Genomic DNA, 17,863 nt, shown 5'->3' on the forward strand with positions numbered 1-17,863 from the left:
TGAACCTTAAACTAGGCCACAGGGCAGACACCTGGCTGTCTGTAAGGTGGCTCAACTTATAAACCTTTTTTATAAATTCTATAAAGTTTCCCTTTTGTTTATGTGTAGTTTTCTTTATTCCATCAGAAACATCTGCACTTCTTTATTATGAACAGTTCTGGTTTGTTCAGAATGCAAAAAAGGACAATTTACATCTGATGCATTTATGGTTTCTCATGCTCTGCATGCTGAGAGATGGTTTTAGGTGTTCAGTTTACAAAGTAGTTTATTTTGTGATTATCAAGTGACTTGGAGTTATTACAGTATCTCCATGCTTCTCTTTGGGCCGTCAGACCATCAGTCAGAGTGCAGATAAAAGCACTTTTATTAACAAATCTACAACTTGACTAATAGACAAATAAACAATAAGCATGTAAATGTGTACAGTATGTAAGAAAGTAAACAGAGATGGTAAACAAAGCTGGTTTAAGTGACTGTGCATGTGGTTGCTGGTGTCTGATGGGCGGGTCTGTTGCAGATCTACTGTATTTTCCCACAAAATCATCTCTGGGAGGTTGGTCTGAAGAAGAAAACCTGAGTGACAGTTCTCTGGGTGAAAGTGTGTTGCTGGTGTCAGAGGGAAATGGTCAGACTGCTTTGAGCAGACATTGAGGCAGCAGTAACCACCTGTTAGAACCGCGGCATGTAGAAGAACGTCTTTGAATGTACGATGTTAAACTTTGAAGCAAGTGGGCTGCAGCAGCAGAAGTTCACATTATGTGGCTCTCCTGTCAGCTTTGAACAGAAAACTGCAGCTACAGTTCACACAGAAGACTGGAAGTATGCTGCCCGCTCTGATAGCATGAATTTCTGCTGTAACATTCAGATGTCCGGGTCAGAGACAACAGGACAGCATAGATCCATGTTGTGTGGCATCACTGGCTTCAGGCTGCTGGTGGTTCAATAGTGCGGGGGATATTGTCTCGGCACCATTCGAGTCCATTAGCAGCGGCATTGTTAAAACACCACGGCCTACCTGGGTAGTGTTGCTGACCTTTACTACCACAGTGTACCCATTCTGTAGCTCAGGAGGAGCCACAGCAGTAGAGCTGGTCATCTACTAATCAGAAGGTTGGGGGTTCAATCCCTGGCTGCTGGAGAAGATACTCACCTCGTTGCTTCCTGATTCATCCATCGCAGTGTGAAGGTTAGAAACGACAAAGGAAAGAGAGATAAAGGTGCTTGCGGGTGTGTGAATGAAGCAAGTCGTATAAAGTGCTTTGAATGCTCAGAGTAGAAGAGCTCTATATACGAACCAGTCCATTTACCATTCTGTGACGGCTGCTCAGAGCAGGACATCACACCACATCACAATAGTCTCATCAATGAGCTCACTGGGCTCCACAGTTAAAGCCTTTATGATGTGGTGGAATGGGAGATTCAAGTCATGGGTGTGAATCCCAAAATCTGCAGCAAACACACATATGTACGTGTTAATATATACATATATTGTAATATAGACCAAAATCTATCTTAGAATTATAGAATTCTAATAAAGCACATATTTCTTCTTCAAAATTTAAAGTAATCTACAAAAATAGAAAAGGTAGCACCAACAAACGGAAACTGTTCCCCACAAAAATGACCAGAGCAACATCACTGACTGACTGATTTGCAGCCATGTGAGCAGTCAGTGCATAATGGAAACCCATTCTTCAGCTGGAAGGGATATCAGGAGATATACGCTCCATTTAATCGTCTTTCATCAAATCATTTTTCAGCCACTGACCAAGATTAAAGATCTATTTTGATGCAGTCTTCCCCTCAATGAGAAGATGTTGGATAATCCTCTCTGCATTATCTATCAGATTAAGACGTGCACATGATGAGTGATAATACATCTGGATTTACTCCTTTAGTATTTAGTGCAGTTCCAGTGCCTGCAAATATGCACACAGTTCACAAAGCAAAGCAGAGAAATACAATCTACAATATAAAACTACACAGTTACTACAGACAGACTGCAGAGGCTGCTGAAGCACATGAGCAGATGAGCGTGCAGGTTTCTCCTCTAGGTTTAGTTCAGGATCAGTGGACACGGGCTTACATTCAGTCATCCACAGCTCTGATTGATGAGAATCAGAACCAGCCAGATGCCAGTGGACTCATTAATCTGCCATCATTGGCAGTGTGAGACTGGGACTTTTAAATGTCTTCAGACAGTTTTGCTTTTAATACTTGGATTGTGCAGATGCAGTGTTTAGGATTTTCAATCCTCCGGGTCCCTGTACCAGCAGGACACATTGTCCTGTAGAGGTCTGCTGCTCACCAAAAGGTCTGCAGAGATGTGGAACAGCACTGGGAGTTCAATCCATGCATCGATAGTAAACTCTGCTTAACGTAAACTTAACCATACAGCACGATTCAACACTGCAGTGCCCACTACAGGAAGTCTTCAACTTTCAATGAGTACTAAAGCAGTTTGAAACTACTCCAAATACCCGTAAAGTAAATTAGAGCTTAAGGATCAAGAGTTCTCCTGTTGTTGAAAGGCAACAAATTTATGGAGCTCATAGTAGTTCATGGTTTTCATTTTTCAGCACTCTGGACTGAATATCAGTGCACATCATTTCTACTCTGCTGTCTGACCTCATGTATCACCCACGGCCGTCAGATGCTCTTTTGACTCAGGAGATGCTGTGTGCCGGAAGTGACCACATGCCAAAGATTTTATTTTTCTAACTTTATCTCCACTTGTTGCAGCATGCAGTGTATTTACTAACATATTACACGTTTCAGATCAAGTGGGATTTTGGTGAAATACAGTTCACATCTTCTCAGCTGCTATGTGTGACAGTTGTAACAGCAGACAGAAATATGTCCGTGGCCTGTGTGCTGTTCTCCTCCTCAGATATGCTGCTGCTGTGGGCCGGCTCCCTGCTCGCTCTGCTGTGCCTTCTGCCCTCCGGTCAAATCCTCCACCAGCACTCGGGTCATGTACACGCTCTTTCACATAATGAGTTGTGCGGTCTCCTGCCTCATGCTGTCCCGCACGGTCTCCGAGCTCGTCAGGGAAAATGTGAGTGTTTGCTCAGTTGTTCAATATGTTACCAGTGCGCTTTATACAGTGCAGCTATTCTGACTCCATACACAAAGTCCACAGTCATGAGTGAATTCAAACCCCAATGAACAATGTGAGAAACATTAAATAAAGTCATACAGAATAATAACTACTAAACATTATTATTCTGTACGTAGTTCTGCAAATAACTGCTGCAGGTAAGAGTTTCAAGAACAAAAGAATAAATAAACCAAATTATTTGTCTTAGCTGTGTGAATTTAATGTGTAGACGAAAATACACTGAATAGTCAGTCAGTGTGGAGAAGCACCATCTCTGACGTCATCATGAATGTGACGTGTCACTTCAGGTGCCTTTCTTCAACGTGGTGTGTGACCAGGCGCACGGCGGGGGCCACTGTGAGATGTTGGTGGGCTACTCTGCGGTCTATCGAGTCTGCTTCGGCACTTCCTCTTTCTACCTGATGATGGCGATGTTCCTCATTGACGTGAAGTCCAGTCAGGACTTCAGAGCACTCATACACAACGGGTCAGTGTGAAGTGTTACACATGAGCCTTTTTCCACATTTCAGCACCAACATGTTACAATGAGTGACAAGAAGATACACGTACAGACTGTTAGAGGTTAATAATGTAGTTCACCAATCAATCAATCAATCAACCAATAGCTATTTGTAGGAGTCTTCCCAATCTGGGCCTAAAAGTAAAATACCGTATGTTTGTCCAAACAACTCTACACTTTACAAAAGTGAGAATCTATGATGTAAACAGTCGTGACCACAAAGAAAAAACAGTAAATGAGAAGGCGTGTCCAAACTTTTCAATGGTAGTGTTTGTGTATTTTATACATATTATTCTATCTATTTACACTATACATAATACATACATCTCTGTATAGATATTAATATAAATACACACTATAGGAATATGTCCTAACTACATACAGACAGCAGGATATAAAAGAGAAATGAAGCATTGTGTGAAGGTTATGAGCAGGGACAGAAGATGATGTGTCATGTGACCTGTGCAGGTCTTGTAAAGAAGGCAGATTGGAGTCAATCATGTTTCAGTTAAAAATACTCAAGAAAATATTCAGTTTTTACATTTTGTAATGTTTTCTTATTCACATTAACAATCAAAAGCATAACGCAGGATATTATTGTAACACTGTTATGCAAGTGCAGCAGATCTGACCTAAATGTGCACCGCCTGCTTTTATGTGATTTCCTTGAATATTTAAATTAGACTTTAGGAGTGTGTCCTCACACACGCCTTTAAATACTCCAGCCTGTACCTACTGAAAGCTGCTGCTCTAATTAAAGCTCTTTGTTGTTGCACTTTCCATTGCAGTGCAGTCGATTATAGCTGTGACGTAACTCGGATTAGGATTTGACAGACTGGATTGCTGCTTCTGTCTGGTATAAATAAACTCACAGGAGTCTTAGTAGTAGCACAGTGAAAGGTTACAGCTCTAACAGTGGCCTGCAGAGCACCGAGTACCCTCGTTCTTAAAGACCAGACGCAGACACATAAACAGTGTTTGCACGGAGGAAAAACTTACTGTGCTCATCAACGTGCACCTCCCTCTTTGGGAGTTTATTATTTGTGTTTCAATTGTTTTTCTTGTTAAATAAAGTATTTATCTGAATGTATGAGGCCACTAAAGTCAGTACAATGAATTTCATTTCTGAGGAAACATGAGCAGCACACAAGCATTTTAAAATTCTGCACAGAGACATTCAGTCTGTAGCTGGAAGAAAATCCAATAACATAAAACATGTAATGTTCATGTTGGTAGCAGATGCTGTAAATCTTTACAACAGCAGCTTGAGTTTATGCTGATTCTAATTATTAGTTCAAAAACACACCACAGTGAATATATTTTCATTCCACATCAGATGAATAAAGTAAGTTTGAGCAAACAAGCCGATTTGGCGCTCAGAAGTCTGCAAAAGGTACGTTTTTCAGATTCTGCTGTTTCTGTTCTTAGTATCAGAAATGAGTGGGTTTGTAGGTTCAATAGAGAAGTAATACAGCACTTGTAAATTAGTAAAAATTACAAAATCGTTGGAAAAAAGCTTTTATATTGAAGGTTTAAAACCCCCCAAAAACTAACAGTTCCTTTTTTCTTTCTTTTTTCAGCTTCTGGTTCCTTAAGTTCATCACACTGCTGGGAATGTGCACTGCTGCCTTCTTCATCCCAACAGAGTCCTTCCTGCATGGTGAGAAACTTTTCTATCAGGCTTTTCATTGGAAGCAAATCCATCCTGAGAGCAGATATGACCTTCCTTCTAAACCCTTCTAGGGGGCAGCAGAGATCTGCTCCTGAGCACTATCGAAACCCTGCAGGGCATTCATCAACGGGCCATAAATCTCTGCAGCTCGGTTTCACTTTGTTTGGGGACAATAAATATGCTGAAACAAGTTTGAGATCACAGCCAGTTTATTATATACAGGTTGCTCTTGTTTTTCCTTTCCTGTTAACTGCTTCCTCTGTCATCTTGAAATAAATCACTGAATGATGGCGCTTCTCTCTCTCTTTTACCTGCCTCAGCTTGGCATTATGTTGGTGTGGTGGGAGGATTCGCCTTCATCTTGATTCAGCTCATCCTCATCACAGCGTTTGCACATACCTGGAACAAGAACTGGTAAGACTAAGACTGTCCTACAGAATCACCTAATGTGTGATTTTATGTTGTGAAATGAAGAAGACGAACTCGTAGCTGTGTGGAATCACTCATTTGACAATCATCCAAAACAAGGACACACTTACCCCGTCTGTGGGGATCTTGACGTTGTTAAAAAGTGTGTCATTAACTTTGTGTTTGCTGTGTTGCTTGTGTTTTGCTGACATCATAATGCGTCTTTGCACGATGAAACTTTATGAAAAAACGATTCATGACCATGAGCACATCCAGCAGCTCTGGGATGCCTCGGTGCAGTGCTGGATGAGAGCGAATCCCTGCAGTCAGATTAAACATCTGGAAAGACTGAATCCAGAGGAGGAGCGCCACATGGTGTTGGAATGGCATGTTTTCTTTGTTTCGCAGTGAACACATATTTTTGGTTTTCAGCATAACACAAGTCCTTCACAAAATACCAATGAAACAATACACACAATCACATCTATTTATTTCTGTAATCTGCATATTTACAAGAGAAATGGAAACATTTTGGATAAAGCTTATAAATTGGGGATGTGCAGCATATACTGCTTTATCATCCTTCTGGACACTAATGTGCATCATTTCCAAACTGAACATAGTGTTGTGTTATTTAAGAAAAGCCACTGCGCTCATACATTTATATACAGCTGGACTTGTCAGACCTGTAGCATCCATCTCTTGTTATGTACGGTTTCTGGGTCCTTTGCAGCTTCTTCCAGCCTCGTGTGAAGCCAGTGCTGATGATTCATTTCTGTCCTGCAGAATAACTCAAATCAGACTCATTCAGCACCAGCTAAGTAAAACAGAGCGCTGCTTCTTTTTTTATTTGCTTTTTCTGTGGGTGAAACATGCGACAAACAGCAACCACAAGTCTGTCTTCAGACGTCTGGAGTAGTTGAAACCAAAAGTATTCAGTTTGCTGTGATCAAAGAAAATCATCCAGACCTCAAATATTCAGGAAAAGAAGGACGTGTTCATGAATTTTGAACAGTTTCCGAGTGACCGGAGAACCGACGGACTAAGAAATAATAATTCTGTTGGCACTTCTATCCTCTCTGCATCCTTTCTGTCATGTCCTCATTTATCCGTCCAGACGTATCCCAGATGTTATTTACTGTATCCAGCTGTTGCGGCTGCCTTTGTCGTCAGGCTCAGCCACCTCTGAACTCTGATGAGTTGTAGCCACGACAGCTAAGAGGATTTATTCATTCAGGCCTTTTCTGAAGCCACTGCAGACAGGCAGAAAAGCCTCTTTCTCTCTTTACAATGACGTGGAGTTTTCATTCACCACTGTCTCTCCAGTCTTGGTTTACAGGTCAGAAATGTTACCAAATATTCTTTGGTTCACAGCTGCAGCACCTGGCAGATTTCTCTTTGCATTATCAAGCTGACTCCAGTGTTATTCTTACTGTCTTCTCAATCCTTGGCCTCACCACTGTGAGTCCTAAATACCCGACTGACTCAGTGACTGTGTGAGATATTCCGAATTCCATCTTAATAACAATAACAGTCACACATTTGATTTATAGGTGCCTGTTGGTACAGCAAATTAAAAACATGTACACAATTAAACGAAAGTCAAATACACACATAAAACTATACAAACTAATGAAAGTAACTACAGACTGAGACCGTGTTATAATGAAGGCTCTGAAACCTTTTCCATAGAAAATCACATTCACTTCTAAACATAACTTTAGGTTTACTTTCAGCTACATGCTAAAGATGCTAAACATGTTCACGTCAAAGTAGGCTGTATACATGCATTCTGTCTTCCAGTTGTTTTCCAGTTGTGTGAGTTTAAATCTCCATAACAAGAGGTTTGAACCACTAACCACCGAGTTCTACCCATGAGGATGGCAAGGAGAGCAAATGTTACTGTACATGTCATTTATCCACAGTTCATGTATATGATGCAGATGTGCAGACTAAGAGATTCATCTTTAATGTTTATGGACCTTAGCAGAGGAAATGTTCTTACAGTCCCAGTTGGTGTTATTAATGGCTCAAAGCCCAGCTCTGCTTTGGTAAGCATACGGTTCAGGTGTGATGTGTTCAGTCAAAACAATACAGATCTGTTGTTTTTAGTGTTAACAGGTAAAACAACAGGGCTGGAATAAACTCTCAGTTAAAAATGAAGCCTGATGTAATAATTGGATGCCACTTTCCCACCAGCTTCCTTGTCTCGCCAAATTCAAAGTGGAATAATCACTCGTGCAGTGGAACACCATGACACTTGAATATGAACTCAGTCAAGCTCTGACGATCATCTGTCCTCTCAGGTTGACTGGAGCAGCAGAAAACAAGCGCTGGTACCTGGCGGTAATGTGCGCCACCCTGTTCTTCTACACCATCGCCACTATGGCCTTCACCTTCATGTACAAGTACTACACCCACCCCATTGCCTGCCACTTCAACAAAGTCCTGCTGTGGGTCAACCTGGGACTCTGTGGTCTCATGTCCTTCATTGCCGTCACACCGTGTGTGAAACAGAGTGAGTCGATGAAACACGCTCACGGCAACAAATCTGCAAATAACACTTAGTCCACATCCAGCTGTGCAAACATACACCTGTTGAACGGAGAGCTGATGTAAGCTAACATTATCTGCTTCTCCCATTAAACCAGACGTGCTTTGCCTACACATGTCTGGGCTTCAGGATTAAACACAGGCCTGTACTTTCAGACAAGTACAGGTAATGGTATTGGTACTTTACATGAGTATTTACATTTTGTGAGAGTTTATGGACTCTAGGAATACACATCAAGACTTTTAACTCCACTGCATTTATCACACAGCATGAGGTAGTGTAGTGTGCATTTGTACTGTGCAAATCTGTAGTTTGGTAAAAAATCTTTATATTCTATATTTTATAAAAATATTTATAAAAAAAGAAAAATAGACCCTATATGGAATGGAGGACAGTTACATCCTGGTCATTGTGCTGGGACAACAGTAGCGTTGCCAGGTTTGATGGTTCTTTATAGCAGTTTGAAGTGCTGAGCTGAAGGTTTCTTCCTCGAGATGAAAAATAATCATGGCCAGACTTTTCAGGACTCCCCTTTGAGAACTTTTGTACCATCCTCTGTCTTTCTCTCTGTCTACAGAACAGCCTCGGTCTGGGCTCCTTCAGGCCTCCATCATCAGCTGTTATGTCATGTACCTCACGTTCTCTGCACTGTCCAGCCGTCCACCAGAGAAAGGTACGGTAAATAATCAAACGCAGAGCAGAAACACAGAGATCGCTCGGCTGAGACACTGACACAGAAATGTGGACTTTCCCCTTACATGCTGATTAAAAGAGAAACATGTGCAACAAGTTCCCACACATGCACCCGGATCTCTTCATGCTTTTTTCTTCAGAGCTGCGATCGATCAATGTTGTTGGATTAAATGACACCTGCGTAACCTGATGAGGGTTATAAGGGTTGTCTTCCTGCAGCGTTTCTCTGCATAACTGCGATGTAGGGATTGAAACAATGCACAAATTTAAAAACAGAGGAAGATAACCCAAATGCAGGACAAAGACGGGAAGTACAAGATTCAGTACAAATAATCCATCTTCAAAATAAAAAAGGAAGTAACTAAGACAGAGTAATGCACAGAGACATGGAGGCAGACGAGGCCTGACAGCTTGCGCTATACCAGGATGTAACCCTAACACATACACATACTCCTCTATAATTTGCCTTTCCGTTTTCCCAGTGACTCACCTGTTGGCTCCAGGTAAAACAAAGACCCTTCACATAACAGAGACATTAGAGCAGCAGCTTATCACACAACCCAAGTCTTATCCAGGCTTTACATCTAAATGTGTCTGAATCATACATGGATGCTTTGACAATACTGGCTGGTAGAGTCGTTACACTTCCAAACACAGCTGTCCCGATGAACAGCAAAGTGCAGGGTGATGTAAAGCAGGCGTCCAGGAGGAACCAAAGTACCAATGCATCCCTCATTAAGTGTAGCAGTTCGATGTTTTTAGTCCATTTTTGCTACTTCTGGACTCGTTTGGTTAAATACAGTGCGTTTTTAGTCAAAGGTAAAACATCAATAAAGTCAACATGGGTTCACGATTTGAATCTAAATAGCTGTTATTTTACACAAATGTTGGAGAAATCTAAATTTGTTTGTGTTGCTATTTTATGCTCTTATTCCAGAAAAGCCATAAATTGTATCATAACTTCGACAGACTGCATGATGTCACCCACGGTTTAAGAACTCCAGTCTTTGAAGTCTAAATTTTAGCGTTAATTTCATCACCACCTTGTTTTTAGGTGACAGAAATGAGAATTTATTCAACAAGAGGGTGTAGTTCAATCCTGACAGGTAATGCTAGCAGCATGATTGTCTACAGTCCATATTAGCTGCAGTGATGCCTCGCAAACACATAGGGGCTATAGCTGCCTATAGCTGTGAAACCAGTGAGTTATGTAAAACTTTACTCTCTGTACAATTATCACAAAGTATAAAGGCAAAGGCATGTTTTCATGCTGAGGCTCTGTTGCAGCTACCTTTGAGTCATCGTCTGCCATTGTTGGTGCTTTGGCATAATCTGGCATACACTTGCAGTCCTGGACGGACTCTCGCTACTTTCTGTTGCTGTTTAAACACATTATGGGTAAATGTCAGAACTCAATAAAACATTTGAAACCCTCACTGAAGGCCCAGCAGAAAAGTTCTACATCTGTTTTCTAAATGAAGATTGTCGCTTTCTTTAAGGTCACTCAGCAGACTGTGAGCTGTGTCATGTTTGAAAATGTTCTCGGTAATCGGCTGTTATCCACAAGGACAAACTATAGGTGTGTTTGTGTGTGTAGGAGAGGTGTGTGAGAGCTCAGAGGCACTCGGGCAGCTCGGGACACTGCAGCAACATGTTGAGAAAATATGCACTCTGAGTTTGTTATAAAAACAACTTTTCAACACAGACTGGGAACCACACACAGACACACACACATACTTACACACTGTAATAGTTAATTCCCACTTACTGTGGCTGAGTTTCCTTTAATTCATGGATTGACCTGTCATGGAAACGTCTCCAGAAGGGAAGTGTGTGTGTGTCTGTGTGTGTGTGCATGTGCGTGCACGTGTGTGTGTGGGTGTGTGTGTGTGTGCAGGGCTGGACTGGGACAAAAAATCGGCCCGGGCATTTTGACTAGAGACCGGCCCACCAGGTATTATAGGAAAAACCATAAAGCCTTTGAATGAAAACAAACGCTGTTGTCACAGTGATGCAGACTGTCTTGTTGGTATATATGTATCAGTCTAATAAACTTAAACCTACACCATCCTCCCTATTCTGGTATTCTAAACTGCTTGGTCGACTTAACCTCCTGAACTATCTACAACACATGGTGAAAACCTGAAATTAAGACAGAGAAGACTAGAGGGGAGACATGATCATTACTGATTACTGATGACAGATTTAGATATATTTTCATAAACCATTCATTTGCCACATCAATAAACAGCATGGCAGGGCAAAATATTTTTTCTAACATGGCAACCTTTAAAAAGTGAAAGGAGACAGAAAGACAGGTGAGAAAGAATAAAACTTAATTGACTTTTTGATGGCATTTTGCACACAGTACTGGTACAGTATCTAGAAAATGTGGGAAAATACTGGCATCATATGCAGTACTTAGCTACTTCTGAAGAAATTATGATGGGATCCTAAAAAAAATTACTATGTACAATAATGGATTTCTATACATTTGACATCAGATGAAAACATTTGTTGTAAGATTCAGATAATTATTTATTAAAAGCGAAACATTTTAAATGAGAATAAAAAAGAAAAGTATTTCTTTGTGCCCCCCTCTCCCTGTTAATGCCTACCTGCCCCCCTGGCAAAACTTTGCTAGATCCGCCCCTGCAGTTACCAGCTGTCAGCTACTTAGAAAAGGATCCTGGTGTTATTAGTCTCTCAGAAACAGTTCATAACTTCCCTTCAACTCGTTTATGTCACCTAAAGCAGCGGTCCCCAACCCCCGGGCCTAGAACCGGTCCGTGAGTCGTTTGGTAACGGGCTGCGAGAGTTGAGGCTCAGGTGTGAAATGTATGATTTTCAGGGTTTTTATCGTTTTCAGCGTTATTTTGTTATCGTTTTGATCGTTAACTCGGTTTTCCTGGGTCTTTTCACGTGTGTTATGAACAGTGTTGGGGAGTAACGGAATACATGTACCGCCGTTACGTATTTAAAATACAAAATATGAGTAACTGTATTCCGTTACAGTTACTGTTTAAAAAGGTGGTATTCAGAATACAGTTACTTTGTTGAAATAAATGGATTACACTGCGGTACTTTCCTGTTTCATATTGTCGCGGGTCAGGACTGTTTGGGTTTTGTTTGACAGCTACGTTCTGTTGTTCTAGGCGGCAGCACTACGGTTGCCATGGTTACATGGTGACGCTCTCTCTGCGTGTTTCCTGGGTGAGAGAGCGCCTTTTTGTTGTTGTTGTTGTGCTAAGCTAACAGGCAGAATGCTACAGACATAGCTCTAAAGAATGCAGCCTCATGGGCAGTGTAGTCCGTGCTGCAGGGAGAATGGACTGCCATACACGTTATGTGTCTGTGAGCGAGGGAGGGAGAAAAAGGGAAAGTACGAGCTGTCATCGAGCAGAAACGGGAGCTGGAAGCATGTAAATATAATAATAACCACTGCAGCCAAGAAGAGTGCCTGACGAGCCCAGTTGTAAGTAAGCTATTAAGACTCGACTGTACGCTGTGTTCGTGTTTTCCTCCGAAACAATAAGTTCCGTTGGAGCAGTCTTTCAACGCCTCTCTCTGTCTCTGGCAAGAAAAGTTGACCCACACAACAAAGTAAAGCTATTTTTCAGCTACGAGCCCAACACGGAACCCACGTATTAGCCAGAGGTCCCTTTACTACGGTTCGGAGCCGCGGACCTTCAGTAATAGTAATAAATCACATTCATGTAGTTGTAAACAGCATGATAATATATTAAATAATCCAAAGTATTCAGAATACGTTACTCTCATTGAGTAACGTAACGGAATACGTTACAAAATACATTTTGGGGCATGTATTCTGTAATCTGTAATGGAATACATTTTAAAAGTAACCTTCCCAACACTGGTTATGAATAAATCTTCTTTTTTTCGGTACCGGTACTAGTTTTATTTTGTTGTATTTATCCGCGACACATTAAAGGCCGGTCCGTGAAAATATTGTCGGGCATAAACCGGTCCGTGGTACAAAAAAGGTTGGAGACCGCTGACCTAAAAGGTAAACCTGTTTCTCCATCACCTGTTCAGCTCTGATGATTCAGTAAGGACATCTCCTGGTTTCATCTTCATGTTTCCTTCTCACCACAATCCAAACCGGTATCATGACCAGCAGCTTTTACAGCTGTGGCTCCAGCAAACATCAGCTGATACTAGAAATTAATATTAAATAAATTCTAACAACAGCTGATCAAGCTTAAATATGCTGCTGTTGTTTAGCGCGACATCCGCTGGTTTCCTCTTTCTGGCACAAAGTGGGCGATAAACAAACAAGAGAGAAAAGCCGATCAGCTGATCATTGATCAGTTTCATGATTGAAGTAGAAACAGGAGAGAGAGGGGAGAGAATGAGAGAAGAAGAGGCAGCTGACAGCAAAGACACAGAATAAATCCAGCTTTGTGTATTTTTTCATTGTAGCTGAAGTCCAGGACAAACTGTGTTCCTTCTCACCTCAATACGAAACGCGCAATATTTTCTCTGAATACCAGACTATTCCGTTTTTTACAGGACAGTTGGAAACTCTAATAACTAACCTTATAAATAAAATAAGATAAAACAAATTCAACATCATAACATCATAGCACCCGCCCAGCAGTATATAAACTCCATCATGCTAGCTAGTATGCAGTACGAGTTATTGTAACTGACTGTAAAAAGTCAGCATAACGAAAATAAACTCCACCTAAACTTGGTTTATATCTGACCAGATAGACTGCAGGTCATAACTTCTTACCTGAAGTTCAGTTCACTGCCTCGGGTCTCTGCTCCTCCTGCCTTTCCGTCATCCACCTGCCAGTGTGTTGCATCTGCTGGCCTCCACCACTTGCTAATGTTACTGAATTTGTGGAAGCTCCGCAATAGCCACCACCAAACAATTGAGTTATTTTTACACATCTCCCAGCATCTGGCCAATCCACCACCTTTCAGTGTTTATGCCGTTACGGGAAAAAAAACGAACCCCCCCCCCCCCAAAACCCATTGGCCCATAAGAACGAAAAATCACCATGCCCGGTGGGCCGATGGCCAGTCCAGCTATGTGTGTGTGTGTGTGTGTGTGTGTGCGTGTGGGGGGGTCTCGTTACTCTCTTCTTCGGCCTTTGTTTGAGTTGTGTGTTCCTGGAAGGCTTATTCTGCTCTATGAGCTCACCGTGACGCACACAGAGTAATCTGTATGTTTCTGAGAGAAAGAATTAGTGACTGAAAAGACACAACTCAAAGAGGGAGACATGCTCTTGCTGCTTTGGCAACTCCTGATCTGAGTGTACTTGTTTGTCTGTCTTTGTGGGGCCCGGCATTAAAGTTTAAAAAACTTTTGAAACTAAATGGAAACTAATGCAAGAACCAACAACAGTCTCTGTGAAGCTTATTTTGGTCACAGTAACATTGTTTTCAGCTCTGCCCCACCTGAGTGTAATCGTTCAGGTAGAAATATGGTTCAGAAATTACATGCCAGGCAACCAAGGTGTCAGTTTCTGAATTTTGCTCAGCATTGCTGTTAGGATTAGCGGCATCACTCCTGGGAAAGAGGGTGTCGGTACTGACGGCGTCAGTTTCACTGTTATTGGGATTAGGCTCGTCATTACTGTTATAAATGGAACTGTTGCTATGGTGATTTTCTGTTTGTGTCTGCAGCTCAGCTTTTCGAATGCGATTCAAGTATCCTTCACAGAGTTTCTTTGCTTTTTCTTCTACTATATTTTTGAGCTCATTCAAGTGGTTGCTCACCTCCTCTGAAAGAAGTTCTTCGTACACCCATCTGTAGTATGAGGGGCACCCTGAGGACTTGATGTTGTTGAACCGTCTCATAATACAAATGGGTTTCCAAAATTCGTAGATATTCCAAATAATGAAAACCACACTCAAAACACCAAAGCCAATGTCCTACAAGGGAAGGCAGGAAAATGTTAAAACTTATTTATCTGTATGTTACATGAAATGCACAACTGCCAAAGATATCTATGAATATATATCTAAATCTATATAAATACATCTGTATGGTAGAGCTGTTAGAGAAACGCATTTTATCTTATTTTATTTACTTACCACTGACTCATTCTTATATGTAGCTTTGGTGTGCTTTTCCTCATTTGTCAGATTCTCCTTACAAACAATTCCTCTGTGGTTTCTACCAATGTTTGTTATCAGACAGATGTACCAGTCACCCTCAAGCAGAACAGCGCCTGCCCAAATGCCAGTCAGAAAGAGATATTTGGCCAAAAAAAAGCCAAAAAGCTGCATGTAATTACCACAACTACAATAGCGCTGATAATAAATCGTCTTTTTGTAGAAAGACTCAATTAAGGTGACTAAACAACTGAGGATTAAAGGTGGGAGAGCCATGAAGACTGCACCAGTTATATGTGAATGTGGATCGCAGGAACAAACATAGTCCTTGTCCAATAAGTACTGAAGCAGGATGATGCTCACAGCTTTAGTTAAGGATGAAAAAAGTTTTTGAAGCAGCTCGACATGGTGAGTCATGCTTGCTGAAAAATGTCAAAAACTCTTGATGTAGTAGAAGAACAGTTCAGCTTTGAGACTCGATTTCATCCAGCTTTGTGCACTGCTAATGTGAGAGTGTTTTTCATACGATAACAGAGGGATTTTATTGTGTCTGCTGTGTTTTTAGGTGGGTGGGTTACAACCTGCACTTTTATACTTTCCATTTTGATATCTGTAGTTTATGAAAACACAATATATTCTACGTTTTACACAGAATGCAGATAGTTTCATCTCAATATTTAGTAAAATAATTTAAACCCAAAAATACTTTTCATCACTGCCTCTGCAAATTTGAACCATTGGGTCTGGTATGAAAGCACATGGCAGCTAGTCTATGTGTCTCTGCTGAATCCAGAGACAGGGATTTCTATTAACTGCCTACCCTTCCTATTCGTTGTTTCTAAGTTTGATAAACTTAGAGAGACTCCATTCGCACGACTAACATGCTGAGGATAAAAGGAGGCCCAGCCATGAAGACTGCATCATTTACATGTAAACCCGGGCTGCATGAGCAAAAATAATCCATGTCAAATACGTATTGCACAACGAGGAAGAAGGTTATGAGGATGATGCTCACAGCTTTTGATAAGAGTGAACTAAAATTTCCACGTGGTGTGCCATGACAGCTGAAAAATATTACAGCACAAAACTCTCAAAGCAGTTTCATCAAATTCTTTCTTGCAGCTTTGCTTTCTGCTAAAACCACAGGAAATATTCTGCATTTAGCGGGCCTGTGAGAACACTGCTGAACTGCTACTACAACGTGCCAGCCCTCTACCCCAGCAGTGGGGGTATAGTCCTTCTTTCGTTGGTGCACTACCCCCCCCCCCCCCCCCCCTTAGAACACACAGTGCAGGTTGGCAGAAGTCAGTTTTTTACAGTTTTATTTAAAGCGCAGTTTAAACATCAAAGTGTGTGCACACTGTAGAGAGCGAGAGCAGTAACCACAGGTTATGAAAACAAGCTGGGACAGGTGCCAACAGTTTCTGCTTCATTTCTTAGTTACTCTGATTTGGATACATCAACAACACCTTAGACAACAAGAACTGTAATAACTGCAAACCGTCCTTTTTACTGTTCAACAATAACAAAACAGAACATTTTCTTTGCGTAAATAATTCTCCTAACAGATCAAACGTCTGGCCACATAATTTGTGGAACAATTTATAACAAAATTATTTTAAATACACAAAATTACATCACCAAATGGCACGGTGTTTTAATTCCTGTGCATAAATATGCTTATTTATTCTTGATATTGCTGCAGTTACTTATTGTCACCAGATTGGTCATGTGATCCTCTGGACAAATGAGAGTTTAGAGAATAAAAAGTTTTGTGAAGGCCGGCTAACAGCAGCTAACAACAGAAAAGCTGAAGATGTTCAGCAAATGAGCGTCACCGACTCCTCGACTTGTATCATTGTTGTGAGCAAGACTGAGCAGATGTGCACAGCTGAGGTAAACAGCAGCCTGACAGGCTACACTCACCGCAGATCAACGCTGGCCAGGGCTCTTGGTCCTACAGCGGCCACCATAGCTAAGGATTAGAATTAGAATAGAATTCATGTCTATTGTCATTGCACACGTCACAAGTACAAGGCAACGAAATGCAGTTTGCATCCATCCACAAACTGCTTTAGCAATAATATAGATATATTACAGAATATGGAACTATTATAGGTATGGTACAATGTACACGGTATGAAGGTATGTTATGAATATACTATAAGTATGTACAGGCTACAGCTGTAGTGAGTGTACAGGCTATGTTAGCTTATACATATTAATAAACAGTTATATACAGTTGCAAACAGTTGTAGAATTATAATTATTGTATTTTACAGCATTTACAGTAGTGCAGTTAAGCTAAGTGAAATATGTGGATAATTTCTACAGAGGCTATATAAAGTGCTAGTGGTTGTGGGTGGTGGTTCAGTCCATGTTATTATTGTGTTTATTTAAAATCAGTACACAGTAGATCGAGAGTCCTTTGAAAAATGTCATATTTTAATATTGAGTCAGTTACTGTGTTGGAGGAACTGTGACCGTATCATTTCCTCAGGGATTAATAAAGTATTCTGATAATAAAGATTTCTCTTTTTTTTTTATATAAATTGTGATATTGTTTCATCTTCTGAACCTGTACTGTCAGTGTTCAGCCATTCATACATTATATAAACCAGCGTTTGAGTTTCCTGGTGTGATGCGATGGTAAAACTTAGCATGCTGTGTTATCTTTGTGTCAGTTGTGTACCAGGGCATGAACATGACCGTCTGTTACCCCAGTGTGGGACAAGATGGCATCCAGAAAGAAGGCAACGCTGTGGCCATAATTGGAGCCGCCATCATGTACTGCTGTGTGCTCTTTGCATGGTGAGTAAACACTTC

At 41.1% G+C, this 17,863-nt stretch overlaps 1 protein-coding gene across 2 annotated transcripts in view; it reads left to right on the forward strand.

Moving 5' to 3' along the window:
* The window catches only part of serinc4 (serine incorporator 4), a 31,031-nt gene that overhangs the window by 9,083 nt on the left and 4,085 nt on the right, over positions 1-17,863 (forward strand). For both annotated transcript variants that reach the window (XM_082515748.1, XM_082515747.1), the window contains exons 2-8: positions 2,891-3,058; positions 3,409-3,587; positions 5,201-5,280; positions 5,613-5,706; positions 8,007-8,218; positions 8,832-8,927; positions 17,722-17,848. In XM_082515748.1, coding sequence (XP_082371874.1) covers positions 2,891-3,058; positions 3,409-3,587; positions 5,201-5,280; positions 5,613-5,706; positions 8,007-8,218; positions 8,832-8,927; positions 17,722-17,848 — 956 coding nt within the window. The remainder of the gene's footprint in view (positions 1-2,890; positions 3,059-3,408; positions 3,588-5,200; positions 5,281-5,612; positions 5,707-8,006; positions 8,219-8,831; positions 8,928-17,721; positions 17,849-17,863) is intronic.

Source organism: Aulonocara stuartgranti (genome assembly GCF_965226115.1).
Source record: "Aulonocara stuartgranti genome assembly, chromosome: 1".
NCBI classification, from domain to species: domain Eukaryota; kingdom Metazoa; phylum Chordata; class Actinopteri; order Cichliformes; family Cichlidae; genus Aulonocara; species Aulonocara stuartgranti.